At 54.7% G+C, this 23,488-nt stretch overlaps 1 protein-coding gene across 5 annotated transcripts in view; it reads right to left on the bottom strand.

Annotated features, from left to right (window-relative positions):
- WNT4 (Wnt family member 4) overlaps positions 1-11,709 on the bottom strand; it is a 28,576-nt gene extending 16,867 nt beyond the window's left edge. For 2 of the 5 annotated variants that reach the window (XM_032632805.1, XM_032632777.1), the window contains exon 1: positions 11,458-11,709. In XM_032632805.1, coding sequence (XP_032488696.1) covers positions 11,458-11,534 — 77 coding nt within the window. In that variant the 5' untranslated portion in view covers positions 11,535-11,709. Of the gene's footprint in view, positions 1-1,898; positions 3,201-11,457 lie in introns of those variants that run through there. The other 3 variants (XM_032632796.1, XM_032632788.1, XM_032632769.1) reach the window with 3 other exon arrangements.
- Between the last annotated feature and the right edge of the window lie 11,779 nt (positions 11,710-23,488).

The following is a 23,488-nucleotide window of genomic DNA, read 5'->3' on the forward strand; positions in this document are numbered from 1 at the left end:
TGGATCCTTTCCTGCTCAGATGCCAGGGTTGGTCTCTAGGAGAAGGTGGGGCCCCCTATTCCCTCTGTGACATGGGGGCACAGAGCTGACCTGTCCCCATCTCAGCCTCTGCTCCCTCTGTGTCCTGCCAAGGGGCCAGGTGGGGCTGTGCTGGGGCCCTGGCTTCTGTGTTCAAGGCAGGGGTTCTCTGGGCAGGAGGGACAAGCTGGGGAGGCCTGGCTGAGCCACCAACCCACTGTGGGACCTTGGGCAAGTCCCCGCCCCACTCGGAGCCTGTCTCCTCATGGTACCATAAATGAATGGGTCTGTGTCAGAGTCCGCTGGGACGGGGGGTGGGTTCAAGCCTCAAAGTCCCCCTGGCCCCATGCCAGGCGGACAGACGGAGCCCCTGCCATTGAAGAGGCGTGAGATGGACCTGAGGGGCCACCCACCCCGCCTCCCGTAAGCTCAGGACTCAACGAGGGACACGGGCTGAAATAACAGTAATAGGGATTTAGGGGTGAGCTGCTGGCCTGCCATGGGTGTGAGTCACTGGGACAGCTTCCAGGAAGAGGCTGAGAACCCTCTTCCGCTGAGGAGTGTCCCTGCCCCCAAGGTTGGCACCAAGGCCCACCACCCCCAGCCCCTGCCTTCATCTGGCTCCACAGCTGTCCCCTTCCAGGCCACAGGAGACATGGCCCCAACTCACCCTGGTTCTCTCAGATCCCAGGGTCTTGCCTGGGAAGGGCTGGGTATCAGAACTGGAAAGAACTGGGAATGGAGTGGGGAGAATTAGGACCCCAGGCATCACACGCCCTTGCCCACACTGCTTGCCCATGCTGGTATCTGGTTAGGGTGCCTGGCCTCATGTTACAGATGAGCAAACTGAGGCCCAGAGAGGTGGAGTGACTCCCCAGAGTCACACAGCTAGTGAGTGGCAAAGCTGGAATGCAAACCCAGCTCACACCGGGACCTCTCTTTCCCCTGTACCCTGGGTGTGGATCTGCCTTGTTTGACAGCTGCAGGGGGCTAACACCACCCTCGGTGTCACGTCTAGTCCATGGCCTCCTCGATGCCTAGCACAGGGTGTGGCACCTAGAAGGTGCGCAATACATGCCTGCAGCATAAATGGATGACTCTGTCCTGACTAGGTCCCCTCTGCTCCCCTCCTGGCAGAGTGCAGGGTTGGGGGCGGGGCGGTGAGGGGAGAAAGTGGAGGCTCTGTGGCTTTTTGCTCTGCTGAGGACTTGGAGACCCTTAGGGGCAAGGCCCAGCTGGTTCCAGGGGCCTCAGGAATCCCCTCTCTGCACCCTCAGGTGCACCCCCTTTCCTCCAGAGACACGCGTGCCACTTACTGACCTGGAGCTGGGCCGGCTCAAATGTCAACTGCACAAGCCATTCCTGGAGGAGACCAAGAGCCTGGGAGTGTGCGGGGGTGGGGGTGGGGGTGCTGACTGCGTTGGGCTGGGTCGGCCTGTGGAGTCCTCGGCCATCCCTGCTTCTTCTCTCATTCTGGTTGCATCGCCCCAATTTAGGCTTCTTCTTGCCACTGCTGAGCACAGGCTTAGCCATTTGCTACCCGCTGCCCCGGCCACGCAGGACTCCAGCCACAGCCGTGCCATCGATCAGGTTACCCCCCACCCCCAACCCCGGGCCGCCTCGCTGCCAGGCAGCTCGTGCCCCGTCTTCTCCAGCGGGGGCTCCGGTCCTTCAGGCTCCTCCCAGGAGGCCCTCCCCACGCCTGGCCCGTGCCTGCAGCCTGCGAGGCTGGAGGGCCCTGGCCCTGCCAGGGAGATCAGATCCTCTCGGCCACCTGCTGTTTTCATTAGAAACTAAAATTAGCTGGGCTTGTCCCAAGCTTTTCCAGGTTTGCTTGCTTTTTAAAAAAAATATACAAATTCCTAGAGGAAAATCCGCACCTCTTCGCGACTCCTGCCCAGCTCTCGCTCTGCGCGTCAAGAGGACAGGGGACGGGAAATAGCTGGAGCGTTTGGGAGGCCAAGCAGATCAGCGTCGTGGGTCCTGGCCCCATGGTCTCCAGGTGGGGGCTGGGACGCCAGCCCAGGCCTCTCTACCCCCTCCCTCTGGCTTCCCCACCCGGCCGGGCCACATTTAGAGCCTCCTCAGGAGCGGTCGTGCCTGCCGGCGACACCAGGGAGGAAGGAGGCCAAGCGCCAGGAGGAGGAGCCGGAAGGAAACGAGCCCCTGATGAGCCGAGAGCCGCCTGGGGAGGCGTGGCCTGGGGAGGCGTGGCCTGGGGAGGCGTGGCCTGGGGAGGCGTGGCCTGGGGAGGCGTGGCCTGGGGAGGCGTGGCCGGGTGAGGGCGAGAGGGACCCAGACCCCTCCGGGACTGTGTGCTCCTGGCAGGTGGGGAGCGCCTCGTTCCCCAGGAGCCTTCCACACCTCCAGTTGTCCTCAGACCTTTGAGGGTTTCTGTACACGTGGTCTTAGTCTCCTGCTGTCCTCTTCCCTACAGTGTCCCGGTCCCGGAGACTCTTATCCCTTCGCGTGGCAGGCAGCATGGTGCACTGGGCAGGAGAGATGGACAGTCTGGGTCAGCGTCCCATCTCTGTGTTACTGAGGCAAGAGAGGGAACATCTTTGAGCCTCAGTGTCTTCACCTCTAGAATGGGGAGAAGAATAGTTCTGATCTCAGGAGGCTTAAGTGAATTAAATAGTCACATAGAAGGCACTCTTCCCCTGTTGGCAACAGTATTACATAATCATCATTAAGATGTTTATCATCACTGCCCTCTCAAAGCCTCGTCAGAGTCCATTGAGCTGGATCCTCTTCTGGACCCCAGACAGTTCTAATTATTTGTCTTCTTTGGCTTGGTTCCATCAGCTCTCTTCCACCTGGGTTCCCAGCCTGTTTTTCAGCTGAGCACTCCGGAGGGCAGGGCACACGCCCATGGGGCACAGTGGATCACTTCAGCCTCGATCCCAACTGTCGATTTCTTTTTTTTTTTTTTTGGCCACGCAGCATTCGGGATCCTAGTTCCCTGACCAGGGATCAAACCCGTGACCCCTGCAGTGGGAGTGAGGACTCTTAACCACTGGACAACCAGGGAAGTCCCCCCCAACTGTAGATTCTTGATAGTCTCCGGACAGAGTATGCAGAGTTAGAGAACGCGTTTCCAGCGATTCTGGCCCATCAGATGGATCCTCCAAGGACTGGGAGTATGAGGGATGGGATGGGGGGGGGATGGTCCTGTTAGGAGATTAGGAGCTGGGGACACTGGGGTGAGGAGGGCAGGGACAGTGGGGATCTAGGACTAGCTCAGGTGTGCCCAGGGGACTTGGAAACCGTTCATGGGACTAGATGACTAGAAGAAAGGGACCTCATGTCCCTTGTCCCTTGTGCTCTTCAAACAACAGCCACGTGCTTTACTATATCCTTATATGGATATATATTCATATATCCATGCGGGGTTGTCCAGGTGGGTATCATCCCCTCCATTTAAAAAAATAATAAATTTATTTATTTTACTTATTTATTTTTGGCTGTGTTGGGTCTTTGTTGCTGCACACAGGCCTTCTCTAGTTGCGGTGAGCAGGGGCTACTCTTTGTTGTGGTACGCGGTCTTCTCACTGTGGTGGCTTCTCTTGTTGTGGAGCACAAGCTCCAGGCATGCGGGCTTTAGTAGTTGTAGCTCACGGGCTCTAGAGCACAGGCTCAGTAGTTGTGGCACACGGGCTCAGTAGTTGTGGTTCACAGGCTCTAGAGCGCAGGCTCAGTAGTTGTGGCGCACGGGCTTAGTTGCTCCGCGGCAGGTGGGATCCTCCCAGACCAGGGCTCGAACCCATGTCCCCTGCATCGGCAGGCGGATTCTTAAGCACTGCGCCACCAAGGAAGCCCCATCCCCTCCATTTTACAGATGAGGAAACTGAGGTTCAGAAAGCCACGTGTTCAAGGCCGTGTCAGTGGTGGTCAGGATTTGAAAACAGGTCATACTGGCTCCTAAGCCTGGGCTGGCTGATCAGGCTCCAGAGATGGCCCAGAGCATCGAGGGCATGAGAGTTTGGCATCAGTGGACAATGATTTGAGGAAGGTGGTCTTCTTCTCTGATGGATGAGTCTTTCTAGAGCCCCATGTCTCTTCTGAACTAAGGTGAAGGCATCTTTCAGGGCTGCTTTCAGGAGTGAGGGGTGCTGGGGAGGGCAATGTCTCAGGGGTTATGTGGCTGCCTGGACAGCATCTGGGCCGGTGGCCTCTGAAGCTACTCAGGCCATGGAAGGAGTTGCTGTCACTGGCCTGAACCCCCTGGAGGGGCAGCCGGCGAGGAGGGGCTGGCCTTGGAGACATTCCCAGTGGTGGTGGGGTGGCGGGTGCTGCGTCCACGCCACCTTCTTCCCAGGTGTAGCGTAACTCTAGAGTTCTCAATGCCCAGGTCACGTTCTCTTTGTCCCCAGTGCCTTTCCCCAGCCTCCTCTGGAGCCCAAGGCCCCACTCCTGTACCTTAGGGTGCTAATTCGCCCTCTACCTGTCTCCTGGGATCCCTAGCTCCCTTTACTCCCCATCCGCAGAGGTCTCAGCACCCGTATTTTCCGTCTCTTGACATCTCAGTTTCCATTATTTTCAGCTCCCTGTATGTCTTTCCTGTCCCCCACCTCTTATTCGGGAGCCCCCCCCGTTTCCCATCTCACAGTATTTGTTCCCAGGGGTGCTGGTGGCTGACTCAGGGCCAGGAAGTAGCCACTCAGACCTGAACTTGGATGGTTCCAGAGCTGTGCGAGAGGTGAGAATTTTTCTTCTCTCTCTGGGGCAGGTGTGCTTGTGGGGTGAGTGGGTGTCAAATGTAATGCACTTCCTCACCTTGCCTTGCCCCCCTAATTTACCAGCAGAGAGCTTCTCCCTTGCAAAGACCCATCCAACCCTCGTCCCCAGGGTGCCTTTCTTGCCCTTGGAGCCATCAAACCATTGAACTGTCCTCCCTAGCTTGGCTGAGGGAGCCCTGGGGTTGAGGACCAGGGAGGGATGGGGAAGCTGCACGAGCTGTCCAGGGCCGGCGCTGGCTTCCTGGAGTGAGGCTCATGCTCTGGTGGCTTCAGGTTTCTAGCGAGTTCCTTGGCCTTGGTGCACCCCTTCTAATGGCCCAGTCCTGGGAGAGCCTGTGGCTGAGCCCGCACGCCCACCCCAACAGGGCAGATGGGAAAACCTTGGTTCCTCCCTTGTTGCTCATCACCTCCAGCAGAGATGCCTGGCTAGGTGCATGGGCTGCAGCTCTGTTTTCACCTGCTGCAGGGAAAGTTCTGGGAAGACAGTCAGGAGACCTGGGGTAGAGTTCCAGCTCTACCACTCATACGCTCTGTGACCCCAAGTGCCTAGCACAGTGCCTGACGGAGCGTAGGTCTGGACAAGTAAGTGCTTGACATGACTGAATAGGGCTTACCAGGCACTCACTGTCCTGCTTGCAGGCTCTGTGTCCCGGGAGGGGGCTAAGCTGATCACTTCTGAGAACCCCTCTGACTCTGATGGCTGTGATTCCGCCCTCTATGCCTGGGGCGCCAGGACAGCTGGGCATCACTGACTCAAGAGGAATACCCTGCTGTCTCCACTCCTCGGCAAAGAGTTCCTGGGACCCAACCCTGCGATGATATGACTTGTATGTGAACAGAGTGAGAAACAGGGTCTGAAAGCACCCTCCAGGGTCACAGCAGGGAAGAAGCCCCTCTAGTTTCATCAGCAATTTCATGCTGCTTCCAATGGGCCGCTCCAAAGTTCCCCCATGAACTGTGAGCTGTCAGGGGGTTCCTTCCCTCCCAGGACACATCCCTCCCTCTTTCCACCCTCCCCGCCCAGCCTCTCTTCTCAGACCAGGTCCCCTCTGCTGCGGGGGTTCTGACTTGGCCAGGGAACTTTTAAAACAGAGTTTGGTTTCAAGTTTGCCAGGAGATGGGGGAGGTGGAGAGGGGTTTGGAGCGGGGAAGGGGGAGCTGGGGGGGGAGGTCACGGCAGGGAGCGTGCCTTCTCTCGGGTTTGGCCGAATCACAGAAGACACAGTTCAGGACTCAGAGATAAAACCTGGCAACTCCTGTAGAAATCTGGACAGCAACCATGGGGTCGCAGCTTCGCCTCCCAGCTGAGTTTGCGGAGCAGCTCTTGCAAGCTCGTTCGGAGAGGGGGGTGACTGGGGTGGGGGCAGCTGTGATGCAACCCCCACCCCCGTCAGCGGCTCCCTGGCCAACTCCGTGCCCAGTTGGCTCAGGCCAAGCCCTTCTTCCCAGAGGGAGGAACAAGAGGAGGAGCCGTGGTACAATTGCTCAGCTTTCCAAATGCACCCACAGGGCCCGAGTTGGGCGAGTTTCAACAGGTTTGGGGAGCACTGTCTTGTCAGATGCTGAGTTGCTCAATTGCTAATCCAGGGTTGAGGGAAGAAAGTCAAGCCACAGCAGACAGCTGTGTCGTGACTGCTGCCTGAGCAAACCCCTCGGGCAGAGCCTGGTCCCGGGGCCCTGGGAGGAGGGTGAGGGGAGCGAGCGCTTAGCCTGGCTCTGAGCGGGTGGCCTGGCCGGGAGCTGCGGGCCAGGGCAGCGCATCTGCCGGGTGACAGCCACACGTCCTGACACCCACTTTGGCACATCTTAGCATCACCTGAGGCTCAAGGCAGTAGAGCAGAGCCTCCCTCCCACTCGAGGTCTTTGAAAGTGGGGCACAATGTGACAGCAGCTTACAACCCTCTGGAGCGAACAGGCCTGTCCTTCGTTTGTTTATCAAATGTTGACTGAGCCCCTACTACATGCCAGACATACGCCAGGCACTGAGGCTGCTGAGCTGTGTTGATGCCACAGCCTCGGCCACCAGAGGTTTCTAACCTTGTAGAAGGAGCCACATTATTAGACTATAGTTATATACAATATGAGACAGTTCTATAGGCAGGGGATAAAAACCATGAGATCTGGACATGTGAGAGCAAGTTCAAGTCCTGCTTCTGACGTGCAGAATGTCCTTGGGGAAGTCACTGCACCTCTGGGCCTCTGAAGTGGGGCTGAAGACAATACAGACTCCCTCCTCTGAAGGGGGAGGGGGAGAGGTTATGTGGTTCTCATAGGGAAATGGCTGTGAAAATGCTTTGTCAGCCACCGATTCTCAACCGGGGGTGATTTCGTCCTCCAGGGGACATTTGGCAATGTCTGGGGACATTTTTGGTGGTCACCTAGTTGGGCGGGTGCTACTGGTGTCTAGCGGATAGAGGGGCCAGGGATGCTGCTAAACATCCTACAGTGCACAGGACGGGCCCCAAATATCAATGGTGGATTTGAGAGATCCTGGTGTGGACTGTGAAGAGCTGGGGGTGTGTAGTGATTAGATTCAATGCCCAGAGCCATGGGAGGTGATCCAAGGGGGTGGGTTTTTGCTATGTAGAAGGGAGCGAGGGATCCTTTATAGCTGGAGACTAGGCTGACACTTCTTGGGGGAGACAGACCACACCTTTACCTGTGGGGCTGGCACTGCACATCTTGGCTGGCTCTGCCCACACCTGGTCCAGCAAGTTGCACCCAGAGTGCCAGGCCTCACTCTGCTCACGGGCAGGGCAGTTACACACCTCTGCTGCGTGAGCAGGCACGTGGGAGCTTGGCCCGGAGACGGAGGTGCACACCTGCGGGGAGTCAGATCCAGTGCGCAGGGAGATGCCTCCCCCAGGGGCACCGAAGGGCACTCCCAGCAGCAACTCCTCTGGCTGGCAGGATTTGCCCGGGAGCCCGGCTGGTCTCCCTGGCTCTGTGAGGCTCTTGCAGGGGCCCTGGCTGAAGAGCAGGGAGGCAGCAGCCTAGGATCCTCCCTGTGTGACCTGTGTAAGATCACAGGGTCTGGACAACACAGTTTTGGGTAGATGGCGCTTGGGGGCAGCAGCCTGAAGGCCCGTTCCCTCCATCATCTCTGTAACCAGGGGCACAGCTCCCCCAGTTCAGTGACAGCTGCCCTCCACATCCTGCAGCAGCCATGGCTGCAGTTTTAATTGCTGTGCCTGGCACTGTTCTCAGCATGCCACATGCATGGGCTCGCTCTGGCCTCATCACCCCCAAGCATGGGTACCGTTTTACAGATGAGGACCCGAGGCTCAGAGAGGTTGAGTAACATGTCCAAGGTCACTACTCTTGTCAGTGGCAGACCTGGGATGGAACTGCATACCATCTGTCCTAGCCACTCTGCTGGACTACCTTTGAGTGGAGCACAGGCCCCCTGCCCTCGCCTACTGGGCCTCCGCTGGGGCCCCAGCATAGCGCAGCACTGCCTTTCTTCAGGAAACCCACAATAATGAAACTTTAGTTTGTCTATTCTCTAACTCTTCCAGTACCTTCCATTTGGGGTTCAGAACAATCTGCTGAGGATTGTGGCCCAGAGGGAAAAAGAGGCCCATCCAAGGCCGCCCAGCACTGGGGACCAAGCTGGGACTGGAACCCTGGTCTCCCGACTTCCAGCATAGCCCCAGTGCGGGGGGGAACATTCAGAGACATTTATGAGCCCAGGTCTGTGGCAGAGTCCGGGCCTTCCACCGATGGACTGTTTTTATCCCTCCATCCCTCCCTCGGTGGGAGCTGCTACAAGCTGTCAACTCACTCCTGGTGCCAGACACAAGTCTAATCAACAGCTTCCAGCTTCTCTGGGCTTGCCCAGGCCTCAGGCTGCACAGCCCTCCCATCTCCAAGCTCCATCCTGCACAACAGCTGCACGCAGCGGGACACCTGGCCTCCCCTCCAGGCCACCCGCCCTTCGGAGACAGCAGATAGCACTGGCTCTTGCAACCGGCCAGCCAGCCGACCCTGGACGGAAGCCTGACTCCAGGTATTGCAAGGGGAGTGGACACCCAGGCCTTGCCCCTCTGAGAGTGCTGCCAGCCATCCTCTTGGGGCCAGACCTCCAGCGTGGCTCACACTTGAAAAGACACAGTGCCAGCTACCATGCCCGGATGGACATCTGCCCGCCAGAAGCTTTTCCTTCTAGAGGTAGCTTTTGGGTCAGATGCCTCTGGCATTTACTAGCTAGGTGACTTGGGGCAATTACGTCTGTGATCCCCAATTTTCTCATATGTAAAATGGGGTTCAGATGTTGTCAGGACTTAGCTAGTACAGGGGGAGCTGCTATAATCATTAGTCATGATTCTACAACCTCCAGGCCAAGCCCCCTCCACGACCGCTGCAGCTCACACTCAACTCTTTCCTCCGACAGCAACAGCACGTTCATGGTCTCATCCATTCGTGATCTGCTTTTATCTTGTCTTCCTCTTGGAGACCAGGCTGTGACATCTATTTCCCCCAGAGCTGGACCAGTCCCTGGCCTGGGGATGGACCCTGTCTTGGAATGTGCCCAGAGATCTTGTCTCCATCATAGCCTCTCTGGTTTGGCAGCGTCCTGGGAAGCCCCTTGTTCTTCCTGCCTTGGGCTGAGCAGAGAGACCCTTGGCTCGAAGCCCAGGGTGGAGCAGGAGTGAGCTGGGTCATCCGGAGACCTGCTTCGTGGCAACCTGAACCATCACGGCTGCAGAGAACAGGTTTGCCAACCTCTCTTCTCTCGAGAAGGCTGCCCCTCCTCACCCCCCCACCCCCCCCACCCCCGCCACAGCGCAGCACGAGAACTGAGCTGCTGGAATTCCCCATGGTTTGCGTGACCCAAAGCTGGGGCTGCCTCCCTGGCTGGGATTTCGGGCTGGGATGTGGCTGAGGGTGGGTGGTGACACCACCTGGGCCACACTGGCTCAACCTTGGGACGGCTTCAGGGAAGGGCGTGTGTCACTGGCTGGGAGTCAGAGCACCTGGGTTCAGTTCTCAGCTCTGAGTTTGAGCAAGTAGCTTCCCCTCCTGGGGCCTCAGTTTCCTCATCTGTAAAATGAGCCAAAACGCTAGATGCTCTTGAAGGACTTTGCACTGTGGATGTTGTGCTCTTTCCCCGATGGCCCGGGTCAGACCCTTGAACTGCCACTTCCTCCTCTGCCTTTGAGCAGCCTTCAGCCCTGGGCTGGTCACACCCAGTTCTCGCTCACGCTCCCTTTGGAGACCCCGGCTCTGAACCCATGCTTTCCAGAGTCAACTCCAGGGACCCCAGACTTCCCCAAGTCCAAATCAGCTCCCCTCCTCGGCTCTGCGACCCAAGCCCCTCTCAGGGGGATGGCCTACTGGGGGTAGTGGGAGGGAGGTGGTGGTGCCCTGGTTTCTGTACACTTTGCCACTGCCCCTGAAGTGTTAATCGAATTCAGTCTCCAAGAAAAACAAAAGCTCCGCAGCCACTTCAGCCTGCCTTGGAGTCGCTCACTCTTGCTCTCAGAACAGCTGGGAGAATTCCACATCACCTCCGTCCCCCAAGCCCTGGGTGGCTCTGACCCCAACGAACACACTCCTTCCAGCCTGCGGGGCCCTGGAGGCTGCAATGACCTCATAGCAACAGCCATTGGACACTCGGGGCAATTTCATGGGAGATATTTGTTCTTTGGTCTTGATGCAGAGAGAATTTTTTTTCCTCTCCTGCTGTCTCCATGGAAACCCCAGCTACACTGTTGGCGATCCCCCTTCCCACCTCATGCTTTTCAGATCAATATTGGAGCTTGGCTCCCCACTGGCTGCCCACAGCCGATGGGGGCAGAGCTCTGGGCAGAAGGAATTGGGACCAGGGTTAAGCCTGGGACTGGGGGAATGGTCACTGAGGGAGATGAAGAAGGGGTCCAGGGTCCTCCTGCTTCCCTGTTCACCCACTCATGGAAGCTCATCCTTTAGAATACCCCCCCACCCTCCGAGCCAATCTTCCCAGGGAGTCCCCTGAGCCAGGCCCAGTCAAGGAGAAACAGACAGGTCATCAGCGGTCACTACCCCTCCCTCCTTAGGTGAGACTGAGGGAGGTGGAGGGCTGCTGTGCTCTTTAAGGTCTGGACGGAGTTTCTTCCTGCCCCAGGGAGAACCAAGGCCGTCCAGTGTCGGCTGCGGTCTCTCGGATGCCGGGCGTCCCGTCCCTTCCCTCCTTCTCTCCCGGCTCCCGCCCCCCAAGCAGAAACAGGTCTCTGCACGCCTCCAGCCCAGCCCGCAGCGCCGCGCGGGGCAGGTCGGCGCGGGGAACTAGCCCCTGTACTTCTGGGGATTAACCTGTTATCAGGAGCCAGGGTTCTTCCCCGTAATGGGCTTCCTCGGCGACCTGTCAGCCCAGCCCGGTCTGCGCCCCGCGCCCGGCACCCCACGCCGGCCGCGGTCTCGCTCTCGCACCCCTTGCGCTCTCGGGCTCCCGAGGCCGCCTAGGGGTGCGGAAGCCGCCGCCACCCTTGCAGCCTCTGGGCTGGAACGCGGGGAGAGGGGTGTCCGGAGGGAGGCCCGGGCGGTGTCGGCGGCAGTGCAGAGGGCGAACGAGCCTCGCGTCCCGCGGCCGAGACACCTGCCGGGCGCCCCCGCGCCCGCTGCCCCGCGCTGCCTGGCACCGACCGCTGCCCCCGGGGCCTGCGCCGCCCCGCCCCCGCCCGGCCCCCGCCCGGCCCAGCCGGGTCCCGGCCCGACTTACAGCCAGTTGCTCGCGGCGGCCGAGAAGACGGCGAAGACCAGGAGGCGCAGCGAACGCAGGCACGAGCGGGGACTCATGGTGCCGCCGCGGGCGCCCCGCCCCGGGCAGCGGCTGCGGCCGCTGGGGGCCTCCCGTCGGGGCGGCAGGTGGGCGCCCCGCGGGCGGGCTGGGGCGCGGCGCGGCGCCGGGCGCGGGCCGGGGCGCGCGCGCGGCGGGGTTCTGCCTCCGTGCCTGCCGGCAGCCCTGCCCGCTGCTGCGCCCGCTGCCCGGCGCGGACCAGACTGTCAGCGCCGCCCCAGAGCCGGGATGCGGCGACGGCGGCGGAGGGAGGCGGGCGGCCGGGGGGGCGGGCCAGGGGCGGGCCGAGGATGGGGTTACCTGGGCGGGCCCAGCGGCCCGGGACACCCCCCGGGGGCGGGCCGGAGCGGCGGCGGCCGCGGCCGCCCTGGCCCGCGGGACTGGCTTCTCCGGGGGCCTCCCCGGCCGGGCGCCCGAGAGGACTTGGGGCCGGAGTCCGCTCCAGGCACGCCTGGCTGCGCGTCGCCTAGCTCGGCCGGGCTAGAGGCGAGGCGAACCAGCTGCCTGGTCCCCGCCCGAGCCTGGGGGACAGGCGGGCACAGCTCCCCCAGCCCGCCGCTGCGGGCACTGCAGCGCCGCCCTCTCCGCCCCGCCTCGCCCCCCGCCGGCGCCTCGGAACCCGACCCCGGCCCGACCGTGGCGGACTGGCCCGAGCGCGGCTGCCGCTCGCGCGCACCCAGCCGCTTGCGCTCCGGGCGCCAGGAGCTGCGCACCAGGGCTGCGCACCAGGGAGTTCGGTGCCGCCCGGTCGCCCCCCGCCAGGCCCCTCCCTGCCTCCCGGCCGGAGCGTCCTCTGGCCCAGCCCCTCCCTGGCGCTCACCTCCCTCCAGCCTTCCGGGAGCTGGACGGGGCCTCCCCAGCTTCGGGCAGCTTGGGACAGTGGCCGGAGACTGCCGGAATCCGAAACCTCGCTTCTGGCTGGCCACAAGATCTGGGCGCGCCCTAAGCAGCAGGGTCTTGACCGAGCCCCTTACCTCTCCAGTCCCCCTTTTCTCCTCCAAGAAATGGACATAAGACCTGAGGGTTGTGAGGATGGAAGATTAGGGAAGGTCTCTTTTTAGCACACTCGCCAAGTCTTGCTTTGCGTTTGTGTTTTCTGTGTGCCTGTTTTATTTATCCTTCCAGATCCGGTAGATCAGCCCCTAGCTGGCACAGCGTGGGTGGCTGCAATGTTTGTGGAATGAATGAATGAAATGAAATGGGCTGCAGCCTGTGCCTCCCTAGTGCGAAGTGCTCAGTTCCATACCTTACTGACCAGTGAAAGCTATTTGCCCATCCCCAGGTCACGCCCTCTCCAGGTCTCTGATCTAATTGTGTCCTTCCTCACCCTACCTTAGCCTGGGTACCAGAGCCTCTCGGGGCTGGAGAGATCTCTTGTCTAAATGGGGGAAACTAAGGCCCAGAGAGGGGCAGGGAGCTGCCCACCTCACTCGGGTTGGGGCAGAGCCGTAGACCAGGCTCACACCCTCACCCCTGACACTGTGCTCTTCACTGTTTTAGAGGCAAGAGGTTTGCTCCCACGTAGATGGTCACGTTTGGGTGCCAGGAGGGTGCCCTTCACTCCATGGAGTCCCCTGGGCTCAGCACAGAGGAGGGACTCAGTAACCATTCGGTGTTGAGAGTGGGCAGAAGGTGGCAGGGATTTGTGGGGCTGAACAAGAGCACAGGTGGAGGTTCACATACCATATGTCTAAATATTTGCAAGTTATAAATCAAGCTAACAAAATGTGAAATAAAATATGTTCTATTCTCCTACCTTGACAAGCATACTTTCATAACAACCTGGAAGGCTAGCTCTGAATGTAGAATTCTCAGACTCCTCAGAGCCTGCCCTGGAGCATGGTGGTGCAGGGGCCCTGTGCACACATGTGTGAACATCTCAGCCTGCACACACAAGCTCGGACCACCCCACCCCACCTCCAAGAGAGCTGCCCCTGGCCACCCCTCGGCCACAGGGCAGGGCATATCTGCGGTGCCATCTGACCTCAGGGGTTGATCTGCAGAAGAGACCCACCCAGGTCTTGGAATTGGGCTTAGGGCCATCTGGGCAGGGAATCTCAGGGCCCTGGGCACCCAGAGTGTGGCCCAGAGGGGGCACAGTCTCCAGATGACACGTCCCTTTGGCCCCATCGTCTCTTCTCCCTGTGGTGAGAGCTTAGCTGGAGGACCAGAGTTTGGGGTCCCCAGGGCAGGGACCACTTTCACCTAAGATCAGTACTGAATTACAGAACTACTTTGAGCCAACATATTTACTCTTAGAGTCTCAGCGTGGTATGGTGGAAAATAATAATAATAATAAAATAATAATAATAATTTAAACAGCAACGGGCAATTATTTTAGGGTGGCCATATAATTTTCTTCCAAACCAGGACATTTTTGAGAGCGACTGGTGACTCTAACTGGAAGATTTGCTGGGGTATCAGGCATAAAGTAGGACTGTACCAGGCAAACTAGGATGTCTTGTTTTGCTAAAATATTGAGCCCTCATGTGCCAGGCGTTGTTCTAAATGCTTTACTGTTCTTTTCTCAATTTTACAGATAAGGAAATGAGGGTTAGAGAAGTGACTTGCCCAAGGACAGTGGTGTACCCAGTGCTGCCTGGTGCCTGGGGCTCTGGTGTTTGGGTCCCTGTCCCTCAGCACATGCCCCTGACGTTTGGGGAGCTGCTGGCCCTCCAGTGTCTGTACCATCAGGTGGGGACAATGTTACCTGACTCACCTTCTCCTGGGGCTGCTGGGAGACACACGTGAAGCAGTGGGTGTGAGTCCTGTGAGCTGGAGAGAGATGAGCCCAGGAGGGAGGGAGGGAGGGAACTGAGGGCCACGGCCAGAAAGGCACGCCCTGATCGTGATAAGGGAGAGGAGAGTCCTTTGGTCTGAGTCAGTGGAAAGTCTTAATGTGAAAGTCTCTTTGAGAAAATGCTCTTCTAACTTTCAAGAGCGACTCAATTGTGAAGAAATAAATACAAATTAATAAAAAGTTCAATCATCAATAGCTCTTTCATATGATAATAGCAACCGTGTATCTAGTGCTTTCTGTGTGCCAGCCACTGTTCCAGATGATTTGCTCACGTGAACTCATTTCATCCTGGCCACAGCCCTAGGAAGTAGGTGCTGTTGTTATTTCCATTTACACGTGGTGAAACCCAGGTGCTGCTCTAAAGTGCTTTAAGATATATCAGTGACCCTCTGAATCGGCACTATTGTTGTTACTCCCATTTTACATATGGAGAAACTGAGGCACAGAGGGGTTAAAATGGCTTGCTTATAGTAAGTGGCACAGCCAAGGTTTGGACACAGGTGTTCTGGGTGCTGAATGACCGACTACATTGTTTAGTAGACAGGAGTCTTCCACTTGTAAGGATTAATGTCTGGGTCCAGAAGGGGAAAGTCATGGGGTTTCTCTAGGCTCCTCCTGGCACTTTCTGTAAATCCTCTAGGACTGAGGTGGGGTCTCCCCGTCTGTAGCTCCTCTCTGTGTCCAGTGTGTTGAGTGCCCCACACAAATGGAATCTGAACGTGTATTGGTTGTTTCCCGTTCCTTGGTTGAAGGAAACGATTCCTTAACTTTTGGAGTGTCTTCTTTTTTTTTAATTGGCGTATAGTTGATTTACAATGTGACGAGTTATACATATATGTACATATTCTTTTCCATTATGGTTTATTACAGGATATTGAATATAGTTCCCTGTGCTATACAGTAGGACCTGTTGTTTATCTATTTTACATATAGTAGTTTGTATCTGCTAAACCCAAACTCCTAACTTATCCCTCCCGCTCTTCCCCTTTGGTAAGTTTGTTTTCTGTGTCTGTGAGTCTGTTTCTGTTTCGTAAATAAGTTCCTTTGTGTCATATTTTAGATTCCACATATAAGTGATCTCATATGGTATTTGTCTTCCTCTTTCTGACTTACTTCACTTAGTATGATAATCTCTAGGTCCATCCATGTTGCTGCAAATGGCATGATTTCATTCTTTTTTATGGACGAGTAGTACTCCATTGTAGATACATACCACATCTTTATCCATTCATCTGTTGATGGATATTTAGGTTGCTTCCAAGTCTTGGCTATTGTAAATAGTGCTGCTATGGACATTGGGGTGCCTGTTTCTTTTAGAATTACAGTTTTCTCCGGATATATACCAAGGAGTGGGATTGCTGGATCACATAGCAACTCTATTTTTAGTTTTTTGAGGAACTTCCATACTGTTTTCCATAGTGGCTGCATCAGTTTACATTCCCACCAACAGTGTAGGAGGGTTCCATTTTCTCCTGGAGTGGCCCTTTTTTGGAGTGAATTCTCCTTCTTTATTAGTAAAACTATGAAAATTCACCAAGGACAGGAAACCTGGCCAAGTTTTTAATCAGAAAGAATCACATACTGCATGTCTAAATTATTGCCAGCTCTGGGTGAATTAATCCAAAGCAGGGTGGTTGGCTGTGTCTCCAGCCCAGTCTTAGAAGCACTGAGGAGTGGAACAGCTGCTGACTGGGATTTCCTGTCCAACTTCCCAGGTTTTTGAGATGGAGAAACCAAGGGCCTAGGCTTGTGGTCTAGAGCATTCTTAAGCCTATACATACATTGTTCAAGGAGATAAAAAGTAGAGGGTGGGGCTTCCCTGGTGGCACAGTGGTTGGGAGTCCGCCTGCCGATGCAGGGGACGCGGGTTCGTGCCCCGGTCTGGGAAGATCCCACGTGCCGCGGAGCGGCTGGGTCCGTGAGCCATGGCCGCTGAGCCTGCGCGTCCGGAGCCTGTGCTCCGCAGCGGGAGAGGCCACAACAGTGAGGGGCCCGCATACAGCAAAAAAAAAAAAAAAAAAAAAAAAGTAGGGGGTGCCTTTCCTGCACCATCTCAGGCTTGGCGGGCTGGATCTGCACTGTCACCTTTTCTAGAGCTGTCTGCCCTGGGGCCCTGTTCCAGAAGAGCACAGGAGGAAACCTGGTCAGTCTCAGCCAGCCAGGTGTGTCTGTGTGGCCCTGGGCAGTTCCCTGCCCCTCTCTGGGCCTGGCGTTTACTTCCTGAAGACCCTTCTAGGAATCTAGAGAGGGGGTAAACTGGAACTTCGAGTTCTCAGGAAGACCTATATTTGTTTCCAGCCCTGCCAGAACTCTTCACCAAGCTGAGCCTCAGTTTCCTCATCTGTACACTGGGGATCATAAGGGATATTGTGAGGAATCAGTGTGATTCTGTGCGTAAAGCCTTCTACGCCCGGGGCCCAGCTTCAGTGAAGGTTAGCGCTTCATCTTGTTCTATGGTTTAAATCAGAAGTCACACTCCAGTGGTCTGCAGGTGTGTTTTGCTTGGCCTGCCCAAGGTTTTTAAATATATGAATTTGTTGACAACATTTCAAGATTGGGAGATTTCACATAAGAAGCAGGATCCCCAGCTTCTCTTGGAAAATGGGGAGGTTTGGCAACAGGACACCGACATTCTCTGATGAGGAAAGTGAGCTCTGCACATCTTTAACGGCTCACGCGTGTTCCTGCAGCACCTCAGCAGAGCCCTAGCGGAAGGAAGGAAGCCAGTATTTCCTGAGCATCCTACTGTGTGTCAGGGATCATGTCAGGAGTTGTGCCTGAATTGCAATTTAATTCTCACCATAGGTTACTCATACCCTTATTTTGCCAACGAGGAAATAGGGGCTCAGAGAGTTGGGTTAAGTTGCCCACTCTGTCAGCAGATGGTACAACCCAGGACTTCCAATCAGGCCCTGTGTCACTTTTCTCTTCTGGGGGCTCTCCTTCCACCCTCAGCCTAGCACAGGGTCCATGGAGACATCTTGCTTATTACCTGTTGATGGATTGATAGATGGATTTAGGCATGTGATGTCAATGCCTGTGGTTCCCATTCTTTATCTTCAGATCCCTGGGGGGCTGTGGAGTTAGGGTAGGAGTCCAGGAGTCAGCATGCATACCTAGAAGTCTTGGAATAAAGCTCTCTCGCCTATATATAAGATGATTGTAGTCTTAAATGTTTTATTATGATAACGTTCAAATAGAAGAAAATTGTAGTATAACAAACTCCCATGTATGCATCACCCAGATTCAGCCACTATCAATATTTTGTTCCGTTTGCTTCATCTACTCTTTTGTTGTTTTTGTTTGTTTCTCTTTTTCTTTAGGGCATTATTTCCAAACACATTCCAGATACCTTGTCATGTCTCCTGCACACACTTCAGTTTGGATCTCTAAAAACCAGTGGAGCGCTGGAGCCAGCTGGTTCTGGCTGCTGAGAGCTGGTTGTGTCGTCTCTTCTCAACTTGGCGTTCAGTGATGTCATGTTGGTAGCTTGAAATCATCTGTGGTGGGAGTATTTACACCATGGAAATTGACAAAAGCTACAAACCAGGGCTCCCTCCACACCCCCACCCCCCCGAGAGCCGGTTGTTAAACATTTACCAGCACACCACTGTCAAAAATACACGAACATTTTCTTACATAACCACCATGCTATTATCTCCCCTAATGAAATTAATGCTCACATCCCAATCAAATGTCCCCAGTAGTTTCAAAAATATCTGTTTACAGATTGTTCATCTAATCAGGGCTCAGACAAGGTCAAATATCTAGCTATGATATTGAGTTGTTACATTTCTTAATTTTTCTTAATCCAGGGCATACCCCTTTATTCCCCCCCCCCCACACCCCCGCCATGTTTATTTTTCTGGCCTTGATCGTTGGAGAGATCAGGTTGGTTGATCTGTAGAGGGTCCCCATTCTGCTTTGGCTGGATGTTCTGTAAGTTAATGGGCTCCTCCATCCCTGTATATCCACTCTTGAAAGGCTGAATAGATTCAGCTTTTTTTTTTTTCCATTTGTCTGTGTTTTTTGGAGGAGTGGGGACAGAAGACTTCATAGATAGTACTGGGCTGTACAATTAATTGTTTGATGCTTGTAGATGATTTTGTGATGAACAAAATGCAAAGTCATAGACAAGCATTAAAACACTTATGGTCGCTTTTTGCTATTTCACCATCACCGTAGACAGCAAATACACCCACTATGGAATCTTTGGCTCTGCAGGAGGGGTCGTCAGACTCAGGAAAACTGGGCCTCTCTGATTGGGCCTCACCAGTCTGGGCAGGTCTTTCTACATTCCGCTCTCAGGGACGAAGAACTGCCGTTGGGAGTTCATTCCAGGATGCTGTCACTCGGATGGTCAGCTATTCCTATCTCATGTCTAACTGCAGTCTTTCCTGCTTTAGATCAAGCCCATTTTCTCTACCTGGAACCCTGGAATTTCTTTTGTTTTGTTTTGAATTTTATTTTATTTTATTTTTATACAGCAGATTCTTATTAGTTATCCGTTTTATACATATCAGTGTATATATGTCAATCCCAATCTCCCAATTCATCCCCCCGCCCCACTTTACCCCCTTGGTGTCCATACTTTTGTTCTCTACATCTGTGTCTCTATTTCTGCCCTGAAAACCAGTTCATCTGTACCATTTTTCTAGATTCCACATATATGCATTAATATATGATATTTGTTTTTTTCTTTCTGACTTGCTTCACTCTCTGTGACAGTCTCTAGGTCCATCCATATCTCTACAGTTGACCCAATTTCGTTCTTTTTTATGGCTGAGTAATATTCCATTGTACATATGTACCACATCTTCTTTATCCATTTGTCTGTCGGTGGACATTTAGGATGCTTCCATGACCTGGCTATTGTAAATAGTGCTGCAATGAACATTGGGGTGCATGTGTCTTTTTGAATTATGGTTTTCTCTGGGTATATGCCCAGTAGTGGGATTGCTGGGTCATATGGTAATTCTACGTTTAGTTTTCTAAGGAACCTCCATACAGTTCTCCATAGTGAAACCCTGGAATTTCTTAATCTCTCCATTCTCCAGTCTCTTCTAGAGCTGAGAAGAAAAACAACCCAAAATACCATGTGATTCCAGGAATCTAAATCCTATACTTGAAGTGGTAGCCATTTAAACCCAGAGTGGTTCTAACTTTGCTGTGCCCTCAGCCCCTGCCCAGGAGAAGTTGTGCATACCTTCTCCACCCACCTGCAGGATGGGGGTCCTTACCAATCAGGGCAGAGGGCATTCTCCTTTACCTATCATCCTGGGGTCCCCCTGCATTCCCTGGCTGGCAGGCCTGGGGTCTTGTACACAGACCCAGCCTTAAGATGTGTTTCTGGTCCCCCACAGCATTCTTGTCCTGGTTACTCTTCCCATCTGGACCAAATCCCGGAAGCTGATTCCTCTCTGCCTTCGTCCTCTGGTCTGCTCCTTTGGGCCCCAACCCCACCTTACTGAGTCAGCTGGGACCTTGCTCTTTCCTTCCAGAAACAGGGCTGGGGTGAAAACACTTCTCGAGGCTGCACCTTCTGCTTGACTCTTGAAAATGGCTTGAGCTAGAAGTGATGCTGGTTTCTTCGGGAAGCCAAGCGGCATCTGGGGAACGTGGAAGCTTCGTTAGCGCGCTGCCTTGTGCCAGAAGTTTGAATCTGAGTTTGTGTTGAAGCTGTTCTTAGGACCCAACCCAGGAAGCAAACTCTTCAGGAGTGGGAAGGCCCCGTGGGACCCCTCCCTTGCACATTGCGGAACTGTAAAGCAGCTCATTGACCTGAAGGGAACTTGGGGGTGGGCAGTATGAACTTCACTGTTTCTCAATTCACATTACCTACAAGTCCTTGGATACCTGTAATCCTGGAGTCTCAGAAAAAAGGTCTGATTTGTAGAGAACTATCTAAGGTAAGTTAGAAGAGACATTCTGTTAAGGTCATGGTAACAGGGAATGTACCTGACAGTTAAGGATTTCTGCATGTGGTGCCTAGTTGCTCTGGAATGTTTATTTTCTTGACTTGTTTTTATTAGGGCTTAAAAAAATGGGTGGCTAAGATGTCTTCATACAGGACTTAATTTTCTCAAACATTCTCTAGCAGAATAAGTGATACTAATCTCTGCGTCATGCTCACATCTGAAATCCAACCTTCTGGACAAGGAGGCAGCTCCCGTGCTGTTTTCCTTCAGCATCAATCTGCCCTCATGTTGGGGAGGCATGAACAAAGGCCCTGGGGTCAACTAGCCTTGGGATCTGACTTAGGCTTGTCCCTTACTGGCTGTGTGGCTTTCAGCAAGCCGTCTATTTTTTCCCTCCTTCTCCCCTCCAGGCCTTTGCATGTGCTGTTTCCCCTGCTGGAATGCTCCTCAACTTGCCTTTTACTGGGCTCATTCCTTTCAGGTCTTGGCGTACATATCATGTCTGAGAAGGCTTCCTTGGTCTCCTGGTTACATATATTCTCTCAACCCCCTGGACTCTTCCTTTGAAGCCCTATCAGCCTAATCACAATGGTTATTAAACAGTTCTGTGTAATATTATCTGTGCAATGTGTCTCTTCCAGTGGATTATGATTTCCAAGAGGGTGGGGATCATGCCTGTCTCGCTCCCTGCTGTGTTCCTAGTGCCACCGTGTGCCCGGCACGTGGTGAGAGCTCAGTTAATAAGTGCTGAATGAATAAATGAAGTGCAATTCCCTAAGGCTCAGTTTCTTCATCCAAAAAATGGGCTTATGAGTGTCTTTCTTTTGAATGGGAATAGATATACCTCACAGACATTAGTTCCTTTCCTATCCTCAGGCCTTGCAAAAAACTCAGAAGAAATAAACGATCTTTTGAATTGTTCACCTGAAAAACCCACCTGAAAAGGAGTTTCATAAAGTTGGAATTGTAACTCTGGAATGACTGAGATATCCCTGGTTTCTGCCACAGGGGGATGGACTAAATGACTGTCTCAGATCCCGAGGGGAAGGAGCATTTTCTCCTGGGGATGAGAGAGCTGGTTTGCCTGTGTGTGCTTCCCTTCTGCTGGCCAGGGGAGACCTCCTGGCTGAGGTGATATCTAAGTTCAGGTCTGAAGGGGTAGTAAGGTTAGTTTAGCAAAGGGTGAGAGGAAAAGTATTCTAGGCTAAGGGAATAGCAGATGCAAAGGTCTGGAGGTGAGATGGCATGATGTGTCGGAGGAATGAAACAAGTTCAGAGTGGTGGGTGGGCAGAGATGGAGGAGTGGGTGGGTCCTGTGATGAAGCTGGAAGAGGTCAGCAGGGGTCAGGGCAAGGATAGAGAGGAAGGAGGCCACCAACACGTGAGGGATGCCCTGGAGGAGACTGCAGCTTGCAGGACACCGTATGCATGTGTGAGTGTGTGCACGTGTGTACACGTGTGTGTGTGTACATGTGAGTTTATGAGGGGGCAGTTTTGGGGGCAAGGGCGGCACCCTTGGCCTCCAGCCAGGAACCATGCACACAGATGCCCAGCTGGCATCCCCACAAATGCAGACACCCCGGCCCTGGAGTGTCAGAAACCCGCCAGGGCAGGAGCAGCTGCTTCTAAATCAAGGCCAAAGGCAGCCGAGGGGCCGGGTTGGGTTTGGTGGCTCTGCCCTGTGGGCTGATGTGAAGGCTGGGGCTGCAGGGGGCTCTCCGTTAGGGGCTCTGGGCCAGAATGAGCCCGGCTGGTTTGGGGAAGTTTATTTTGGAAGCTGGGATGATGCAAAATTAAGTGGGGAGGAAAAAATAGATGAGGCGGCAGTGAGGGTCTGTCTGTGGCTGGCGGGGCTGAAAGCGTCCAGCTAGAAGAGCGTTGTGTGGGTAAACAGATGGGGGTGGCAGCTTTTCTGCATGTCCGCTATAAATACCCGGCAGCTCGGCCGCCCTGCTGGGGTTTCCTGGCATCGTGGGTGTGGAGATCAAGGTGCAGACGGAGCAGCAGAGGGTGACCAGGGCACTGCTCAGATCCTAGTCTCTTGAGGGTTGGAGCTCTGAGGCTGAGGCCCTGGGCAGGGGCAGGAGGTGCTCCTTTGTTACTAACTGACTGTGGACCTCAGGCAAGCCCATTACCTCTGCGAGTCTGAGTTTCCTCATCTGTAAGATGGGGTGATAAAATAAGGCAAAGGAAGTGTCCCTCCTGGCAGTGACAGGTCCACTGCACACACTCAGGAAATGCTCTCTCCCGGGGTCAAACCTCTTAGGTGCTCTGTGACCTGGGTGAATTCTCTCATCAATCTGACCCTCAGTTTCCTCATTTAAAAGATGAGAAGAACCACGGTCTGGGAGGCTGAAATGGACTTGCGGGTGTGGCAGTGGACTGCAATGTGAGTGGTATTTCAGGGCTACCTGTGGGCGGGGCTAGAGCTCTCCCACAGCTCTCTGGGCCCCGGAGAGATCTCTCCCATCACTACAATATTATAGCACTTAGTAATAATGATAACAATGATGACAGCAGCCATGCCCACTGCAGGCTTGTGATGATCCAGGAACTTTGCGGACGAAGTTATCTAAGTCCTTTGTTTTCTGAGTTTATTTTCCCAACCTGCCATCTTACAGATAAGGGGCCTGAGGCTCAAGAGGAGGGACTGCCAGGAAGAACAGATCTGGGGTCTGCAAGATCCTCTATCTAGTCAATAAATACTCAGTGAAGATAAGCCACAGGTCAGGTGCTGGGGATTTAGAGGGTCCCTGTGTCCATGGAGCTCATAGCCTTGTGGGGGAGATGGGCTATAAATCAGTGAACAAGTGATACACAGACAAGCATCCAGTATCCGGCATGACCTGGGACCTCCTGTTCTCCTGCACCTTTAGCGGATGTGTTTGGATTCCTCCTAGGACAGAGGAACTTTGTCATCTAGTCACCCACAGTGCTGGCCCTGGAGTTGGCCGGCACCTGCTGAAATGAAATCAAGAATAAATCAATTCAGGGACTTCCCTGGTGGTCCAGTGGTTGAGAATCTGCCTTCCAATGCAGGCAGGGCTGAGGGGCCGAGGAGTGAAGATGTCCAGGGAGATGGGGCCAGGGTCTTTGTTCTCTCTTGCCCCCCGCCCCACCTGGTCTCCATCCCACTGACTCTGGGGACAGTGACCCTAGGCAGCTGGAGTGGGGCACAGCATGTATGGTGGCCTTAGAGCTGTTGACAAATATTCAGGTTTACCTCTTTCCGGAT

The sequence above is a fragment of the Phocoena sinus genome, chromosome 1, assembly GCF_008692025.1.
Source record: "Phocoena sinus isolate mPhoSin1 chromosome 1, mPhoSin1.pri, whole genome shotgun sequence".
NCBI classification, from domain to species: domain Eukaryota; kingdom Metazoa; phylum Chordata; class Mammalia; order Artiodactyla; family Phocoenidae; genus Phocoena; species Phocoena sinus.